Here is a 9,485-nt window from a genome sequence, read left to right on the forward strand (position 1 = left end):
TTCACAGAGTCGGACACAACTGAGCGACTGAACTGAACTGAACCGAACTGAAACTTTAAAAAAGAATTTGGGTGATTCTGATGATCAATCGAGTTGAAAACCATTGTGCTAAGGATGGTTCAGCATTAGAAAATTTCATCAATGCAATTTACCACACTGACAGAAAAAAATCATATGATCATCTCAACAGAGGAAGTGGTTGATAAAGTTCAACATCCATCCATGATAAAAATAATAATCGGCAAATTAGGAATATAAGAAAATTTCCTTAATCTGATTAAATATAACTACAAGATTCCTATACCAAATATCACATTTAATGGTGAAAGGTATAAAAGCTTTCTCTTTAGAATGAAGAAAAAGTCAAGAATGAAGACTGCTGCTACTATTATCACTTCTATTTAACCATGTACTGGAGGTCTTAAGTAGTGCAGTAAGGCAATAAAGAATATAGGACATATAGCTTGAAAAAGGAGAAACAAAACTCATTATTCACAAATGAGATAACTTTGTATGTATATAAATTTAGTTAGTTTACTGTATTTAAAATTAATTGTATCTCTATGCAACAAACAAAATGAAATGTAAAAGCACAATTTATAACAGCATTAAAATGTCAAGTACCTAGGAATAAATCTAAAATGGTATTTAGAACTTTGTGCAGAAAACTGCAAGAAATACTGAGAAAATTAAAGATCTACATAGAATACTTAATGAAATGATTAGAAGACACAATATTATAAAGATGTCATCAAATTAATCTATATACTCAATGTAATTCCAGTCAAAACCACCAACAAATACTTTTACATGAAAATACAAAGGGTTAAGAATAGACCACACCGTCTATTAAATAGTGCCATCCTCTAGAGCAGAGGTTCTTAGCCTGCAGGTCACAAAGATAATTTAGGGGTCCATGAACCTAGATGGGAAAAAATTATATCTAACTGGAATTTAGTCTTTCCCAATTATGAATATGAGCATCAAACCACAGAAATGATAGCAGTACCTGTGGCTCTGTCACAAATGGAAATTAGATACTTTTGTTGGAAACACCTCAAAGTATTTTTACTGCTCATCACTACCTTGACATTACAGTGCTTATTAAACCCACACTAAATCTTATCTAGTGTACTAATAAAGAAGCACACATATATTAGATTGCAAACTTGTTTAACACTTGATAACTATATTTCAATATAATTAATTTCTTTTGTAATCCTATATGCTTTTCAATCCTATGGGTTCTACTTTATGAAATAAAAATATTATACTGAGAAGGGGCCCATAGGTTTTGAAACATATACATTGCTGCTGCTACTGCTAAGTCGCTTCAGTCGTGTCCGACTCTGTGCGACCCCAAAGATGGCAGCCCACCAGACTTCCCCGCCCCTGGGATTCTCCAGGCAAGAACACTGGAGTGGGTTGCCATTTCCTTCTCCAAACATATACACTACCATACGTAAAACAGATAGCTAGTGGGAAGTTGCTATACAACACAGGGAGTTCAGCCCGGTGCTCTGTGACAACGTATGGGGTGGGATGGGGGCTGGGGTGGAAGGGAGGTTCAAGAAGGAAGGAATATACGTATACTTATGGCTGATTCATGTTGTTGTATAGCAGAAACCAATGCAACATTGTAAAGCAATTATCCTCCAATTAAAAATAAAATTTAAAAAAAGGACCATGCTATAAAGATATGACAATTAAAGGGAATTCCTTGGTGGTCCAGTGGTTAAGACTCCAAGTTCCCAAATCAGGGGACATGGGTTTGATCTATGGTTGGGGAACTGAGATCCTGCATGCCCAGAGGCATGGTTTTAAAAAAAAAGGTATTATAATTAAGATGGTATGATAAGAGATAGACAAATAGACGTATGGAATGGAATAAAGATCCCAGAAACAAAAACATATTTGAACACTTGATTTATGGCAGACCAGTATAGAAAAGAATTTTTTTTTAAATAAATGATGTTGAGACAATATATATGAAACTGGAGTTCTAAAATAATCAATTCCAGGTGAATTATGTACCTAAAATGAAAGGAAAGAAGGTAACAGAATGAATTCTTGACTTTGTGGTATGAAAGGACTTAAAAGTAAGACACAATAAGCACTAATCATAAAAAGTTTGATAAATGACTACCTTAAAGTTCAGAACTTAAGACACTGAGAGAATGAAAAGGCAAGCTGCAGAATAGAAAGTATTTTCAATACTTACAACCAATAAAGGACTCATATATAGCGTATATAAAGAACTACAAATCTTACAAATGTGACAGATAGTCTGACAGAAAAATGGGCCAAAGATCTGAGCAGAGGTTTCACAAAAGAAGAAATCTAAATGGCCAGTGAAGGAACATCTGAAATGGCGCTTAACCTCACTAGCAATCAGGGAAATACAAATTAAAAGCACAAATACACACAACCATGCAGCCACTAGACTAGACTGGCAAAAAAAAATTTTCTTTCAAACTTTAAATTTTTTATTTTGTCCTGGGGTGTAGCCAAGTAACAATGTAGTAGTTTCAGGTGAGCAGAAAGGGACTCAGCCACACATACACATGTATCCATTCTCCTCCAAGCCTCCCTCCCATCCAGCTTGGCACATAACACTGAGCAGAGTTCCATGTGCTATACAGTAGGTCCTCGTGGGTCATCCACTTTGAGAACAGCAGTGTGTACATGACCTTCCCAAACTCCCTAACTATCCCTTCTCCTCAGCAACCATAAGTGTGTTTTCTAAATCTGTGTCTCTTTCTGTTTTGTAAGTTCATTTGTAAAATTTCTTTTTAGATTCCACGTATAAGGGATGCCATACAATGTTTCTCCTCTGTCTGACTTAGTTCACTCAGTGTGACACTCTCTAGGTCCATCCATGTTACTAAAAATGACATTATTTCATTCTTTTTTGTGTGTGATAATTGCTTATTTAAATTAAAAAAAAAATTTGCAGCGTTGTGTTGGTTTCTGCCATACAACAATGCAAATCAGCCATAATTATACTACATCCCCTTCCTCTCGAGCCTCCCTCTCCTCTTTGACCCCAACCCTCCAGGCCATCACAGAGCACCTGACTGGGCTCCCTATGCTCCACAGCAGTTTACCGCCAGCTTACAGCTGATAGGGTATATACGGTGACGCTATTTCTCCATTCATCCCGCTCTCTCCCTCTCTCATTGTGTCCACAAGTCCATTCTTTACACCTGCATCTCCCTTCCTTCCCTGAAAATAGGTTCCTCAATATCAATTTTCTTTTAACGGCTAAATAATATTTCATTGTATATAAGTACCATATCTTCTTCATCCATTCCTCTGTTGATCGACATTTAGGTTGCTTCCACATTTTGGCTATTGTAAACAGTGCAGCAATGAACACCGGAGTGCATGTATCCTTTCGGATCATGTTTTTCTCCAGATATATGCCCAGGAGTGGGATTGCAGGGTCACATGGTAGCTCTATTTTTAGTTTTTTAAGGGACCACCATACTGTTCTCCAGAGTGGCTATACCAATTTACATTTACACCAACGGTGTAGAAGGGTTACCTTCTCCTCATCCAGCATTTGTTTGCGGATTTTTTGATGATAGCCATTCTGACCAGTATGAAGTAATATCTCATTGTAGTTTTGATTTGCATTTTTCTAATAACTAACAATGTTGAACATCTTTTCATGAGACATCTATATGCCCTCTTCAGAGAAATGTCTACTCAGATCTTCTAGATTGGCAAAAATTTAAAACACCGACAGTACCAAGTGTCAGAAATAACATGGAGCCACGGTGACTCTTCTATAGGAATAGTGAATGTAGAAGTTGGTACAATCATTTTGAAAAACTGGCATTATCTAGCAAAGCTGATATGCATGCCCTCTTACCTAGCAATTCCATTTCTCTCAGTATGTACCTAGAGAAATTTGACCTAGGGGCACCAGGATATATAGAAAAGAATATTCATAGCAATGCTATTCATAGTAGCCAAAAACAGAGATAACTTAAATATTTAAGAACAACCAAAAGGGGACTTTCCTGGTGATCCAGTGGTTAAGAATCTACCTGCCAATGAGGGGACATGGACTTGATCCCTGGTCTGAGAGGACCCCACATGCCAAGGAGCAACTAAGCCTGTGCACCACAATTACTGAGCCCACGTGATACAAGTACTGAAGCTCGCACGCCCTAGAGCACATGTAATGCAACAAGAGAAGCCTGTGCATCTCAACGAAGAGTAGCTCCTGCTCACTGCAACTAGAGAAAGCCTTCGAGCAGTAACAAAGACCCAGCACAGCCAAAAACAAAAACAAACAAACAAAAAAGAACAATAAAATAGATAAATTATGGTATATTGTACAATGGAGTACTATTCAGCAATGAAAAATAAGCTGCAACAACATGGATGAATTTTACAAAATAACATAGAGCAAAAGAAATAAGACATAAAAGAATACACACAGCTCAGTTCCATCTGTTTAGAGGTAAAAAACATGCAAAACTGATACACCGTTCAGGGATTCCAAAACTAGATGGTAAAACTATGGAGGAAAGAGGGAATGATCATCAAAAATATCCGGGTAGTGGTTACTTCTAGAAGAGGAGGGAAGGAGATGTGATTGGAAAAGACAGAGGGAGCTCCCGGGTGGCCCACCATCACTTGACTCAGGTGTCATTTTATATTTATTTATTATTTAGTACCTCTGTGTCATATGCACCTTCTGTATACAGGCTACATTTCACAATTCAAAAGGTAAAAATCTGAAGCAAAAATGAAAACTTGAGCCCATGGGTGTTTCTCTGTATTTTTATACTTTCCAAAAATATATATTTTAAAAATGATTCTGATCATCAGCCAGGTTTGGGAACAGCTCTAAGGAAATTCTTTCTGGTCTGCCTTTGCAAATAACAGACCTCCTCTCAATCTCTCAGCTAGATGTCTGAGTAGCAAATGAGAAATTCCTCCCAGCTTCTCCAGCTCTTCCCTACCAGCTGCCCCCAGCTGGGACCCAGGGCTGCACACCCCTGTGCACACACAGAGCACAGGAGTGGTCAAAGAGGCTACGTGCTGGTTCTCAGGGACCTATTTCCCCTGCCAGCCACAGGTCTCTCTTCTTTCTTACCCCACTTACCAAACCAACCAGGTCTGGCCAAATGTGAGCCATAGCCTGGATAAGTATGTTTGTCTGGTCAGCTTGGAAAGCCTGCGAGGAGACATTTCAAACTATCCTGGGGTAAGATGCTGAGTGCCTGAAGAAGCCCAAGTCTAGAGAGTTGAAAGATATAGGAGAGACAGACCTGAGTTCTATATAAACTTACAAATTGGCCCAACCTGAGATATTCCTCACTTCCAAAGGCTCAGCAGTCTAGGCTGAGGAAGCTCATAGTGGCTACCTCTCTTCAGCAACTCCTATTCTAGGTTTGGCTGAGCATCAAAGAATTGATGCTTTTGAACTGTGGTGTTAGAGAAGACTCTTCAGAATCCCTGGGACTTCAAGGAGCTCAAACCAGTCAATCCAAAAGGAAATCAGTCCTGAATATTCATTGGAAGGACTGATAATGAAGCTGAAGCTGAAGCTCCAATACTTTGGCCACCTGATGCGAAGAGCCGACACATTTGAAAAGATCCTGATGGTGGGAAAGATTGAGGGCAGAAGGAGAAGTGGGTGACAGAGGATGAGATGATTGGATAGCATCACCAACTTAATGGACATGATTCTGAACAAACTCTGGGAGATGGTGAAGGACAATTGCATGCTGCAATTCATGGGGTCGCAAAGAATCAGACACAACTGAGCGGCAAAACAATTCTAGGTTTGCTGGGACTCTCCACACAGATGTCTTCCCTGGTGACTCAACTGGTAAAGAAGCCGCGGCTACCCACTCCAGTATTCTGGCCTGGAGAATTCCATGGACTTTATAGTACATGGGGTGGTAAAGAGTCAGACACGATTGAGCGACTTTCACTTTCCACACAGATGTCCAATAAGCCCCTCTAATTCACATGACCAAAACGAACTCGTACTTTCTTCCTAAACCTCCTCCTCCTCTAGCATTCTCCAGCTTAGTGAGAGGGAATGATACCACCTTCCATCCAAGCCTGAAACCTGGGTTCTCCTGCTCACTCATCAGCAAGTCCCATTGGTTCTACTTCTGAAATCCCAGGATCTGTCCATTTCTTCCAGGCTGTCACCCCAGTACTGACCACCATCATCTCTACTTCAACCATCCCTTCAACAAGCAAACCAGCTTCAGGCTTCCCTTCCTCCCATGGCTTCTTCACACAGTACTCAAGGAGATCGGTCTGAAATGCAAATATGATTCCATCTCTCTTCATTAAAAGACTTCAGTGCCCCCTTCTTATTTTCCGGCAAACATCCAAACTTTCCAATATGGGATATGAATCCCTTTATTTTCTAATTCTCTAGGTCTTATCTCTCAGAATCCTATCCCTCACATGCTTTGATTCAGTTCTATTGAAATTCTTATACTTCCTTAAAAGTATCAAGCCCTCTCGCCTCTACACCTTTGTACATCTATATCCTCTTCCTATCCCTTCCCACCCAAATCATCCTTGGCCCCAGAAACTCCTACTTATTTCTCAGGTTGTGGGTTAAATGTCAGTTCCTCCAGGGGTCTCTCATTGTTCCCCAAAGTCCTGTGTGTTCCTTCATCATCCTACCAGGTCACAATACCTCGTAGAGGTGTTGCTAAAGCCTGGTTTAATTGTCTGTCTTCCCTTGACGGCAGGGATCCTGTCTGTATTCTCCATCTTTATCTGCCCCAGAAACTGATCCAGGATGACTTGTAGCCAGCATCCAAACATCTAACTGAATGAATGAGTAGAAAGCTATGTACTCAGAACTCAGATTAAAAAAAAAAAAAAAGGAAAGAACAAGTCTCTACTTTCAAGTTTACAGACACCCTAAATTATTTCTACCTACAAAAACACCTCCAAGAGCCAGATGACACTGACTACATCTTAAGCCAAATCAAGTCTACTAGCTCAGGACAGGACAAATCACTAGCCAGAACTATTAGCTGAAGGCTTGTCTGTGATTCTCACTTTTGGCTCTGGTTCACTCTACCCACTTACTGACCCAGCCCATACCTATACCTGCTTCTGGCTCTACTTCACATGAAACATCTAGCAGAAAGACTAGACATAGAAAAGGAACATCCAGAAAGCATATGGGAATGGGACTGAGCTGAGGGATGAAGGATGAGGGCAGAGAACTCAGTTAAATAAGGACCAGGGCTCAGTGCCGGAACCCCTGTAGGACTGTGTCCCACCAGAGTCACAGCTAGTGAGGTTCAAACCTATGCAGCCAGCAGATGGTTCTAACTCCTAAACTTTTCTGCCAAAACCACTTCTGCCCAGCAACTGCTTTCAGGAGCTTGGGCTGGAGAGAGGTTCATATCCTTCCACCTTGATTTGATGATAACTACAGAAGGGCAGCATCACACATGCATTTAAGTTGGGGGAATTCAACCATAAGCCCCTGTTAAATAAATAAGAAGAGATGGGAGGAACATATCCTTTCATAGTGTGAGCAGCTCAGAACTGGGTGAGATTCTAGTTTGGAGACATTTAGATTTTCCATACAATTGGCTCCTAAACTCAAAGGTGGAGAAGGAAATGGCAACCCACTCCAGTACTCTTGCCTGGAGAATCCCATGGACAGAGGAGACTGGCAGGCTATAGTCCATGGGGTTGCAAAGAGTTGGACACGACTGAAGCAACTTAGCAAACTCAAAGAAATCTTGTTGATACCTTTCTTTTGTGTGTGTGTTTTTTTTTAAATTTTATCACTTCTGCATTTATGTAATTTTAAAAACTAAAATTATATTTTCTATGTATGCCCCTTCTTACATACTGTGCATTACTATATGTTGCACACGCATACAAACATATTACCATCAAAGAGGATATGAACACAAAGTCACAGAGACCTGACATTGTGGCCATTTGTGATTGTTTTCAAAGTTACTGTTGATTACACATGGTTTCTGCCTACATGTTGACTTTCGAATCCAATACCCACAAAGGATGTGGCTCCACTATGGGTACCATCCTCCAAGTTCTTCCTCTGACATCTGTACCAAGCGAGGAATGACATGGCTTTGTTCAACATCCAGCAAAGACTCAGAACTCCAGCGGTCAATGTGACAATGACAGGCAGCCTACAAACACTTCTCTATCAAGATGCTGGGGCAGAATGGACATGTGGGACATCCAAGACCTATCAAAAGAAGGAGGTTCCCATGTCTGCTCCTGGCTTTTGATTTTAGTTTCTGTTTCTTCAAGGACAATTTTGGAACCACACTGGCTACAAGCAAGGGGTGGCGAGGCAAGTTCCCTTCCCTTATCTTTAAGTCCCCAGCCCGGAAGAGTGACAAGCGGGGAGCTAATCCACTCCACACTGCTAAAGAAGGACCTTCTTGGGTTTAGTCTGCAGTTTTTCAGATCAGGTCATAATCCCAGCTTGAGGTGAGGCTTCTGGGACTTCAGGCCACCATGTAAGTATCCAAGGGCCTGGACACTCCAGACTTAAGTGTCCTTCCTCAACGCAGACCAGTCTGAGAACCCAAACTTCCCAAGAACACACAAATGATGGTTAGAAGAGTCTCATTCCTTCACAATTTCGGACAGGGAACGGAGTCCCCATTTTTCAGATGAGGAAACCGAAATCTCCTGTCAAAAGCAGGACAAGATCACAATCCTCTGGACTTCTGGCTCCCAAAACAAGGTTTCTGGAGCTTTCTGATTACCTTTTAATTAGTCATTACCAGGGGTTTCTTACCTTTCACAAATTTCACTCAATTTTTTCTGCCCATCTTCCCTCAATGCCTAAATCTTCTACCCCCATCTTTCCCTTTTCCTTCTCCAATTCGATTTCCTGGTCTCTGCTCCAAGGTCTAAACACCTTGCATTCCCGAGGACCCTGCTTCCAGAGTGGTACCTACGTGGAGCATCTCTTCTTAAATAAAAAAAAAAAAAGGAGAAGTCCTTTCTTGTGGCTCAGAGCCCCCACCCTCTCGCTCCGGGGGCCTTCATTCCCCCCCATCCTTTGCTTCCTACCCTGCTCAGGCCCTTTGTGACCCACTCCCTCAACTTCCTCGTCCTCCCTCTTCATCAGCCCAGGGTCTCAAGCCTGCCTCCCAAGTTTCAGACTCTGTTCCTCCAACTCTCCCGGGTGCTGCTCCCACCTCTCACAAGCTCAGGCCCAAGCCTATTCTTTCGGAGAGTCCCCGCAACCCACCGCCACGGCCCCCGACCCGGGCTCCGGCTCCCGCGCGCTTACCCGACCAGAGCACGAGCTTGCCGTGCGCCTCCTCCTGGGAGTCTGAGTCCCCGGCCAGCAGCGTGGAGGTGGCCCCGTAGGGCAGCGCCGAGCCGAGGCACACGTTGTAGCGCAGCGGCTCGCAGGGGGCGGCCCGGCCGCAGTGGCTCAGCAGCGGCGGAGGGCCGGTTACGGCTGCGCTCCTTCTCGC

The 9,485-nt window shown here is 42.0% G+C and overlaps 1 protein-coding gene across 1 annotated transcript in view; it reads right to left on the minus strand.

The window, feature by feature from the left end:
• SMO (smoothened, frizzled class receptor) overlaps positions 1–9,485 on the minus strand; it is a 24,542-nt gene that overhangs the window by 14,744 nt on the left and 313 nt on the right. The window contains exon 2 of the mRNA XM_010831760.1: positions 9,296–9,480. Within this exon, the coding sequence (XP_010830062.1) occupies positions 9,296–9,480 (185 nt within the window). The remainder of the gene's footprint in view (positions 1–9,295; positions 9,481–9,485) is intronic.

The sequence above is a fragment of the Bison bison genome, unplaced genomic scaffold (assembly GCF_000754665.1).
Source record: "Bison bison bison isolate TAMUID 2011002044 unplaced genomic scaffold, Bison_UMD1.0 scf7180017864530, whole genome shotgun sequence".
NCBI classification, from domain to species: domain Eukaryota; kingdom Metazoa; phylum Chordata; class Mammalia; order Artiodactyla; family Bovidae; genus Bison; species Bison bison.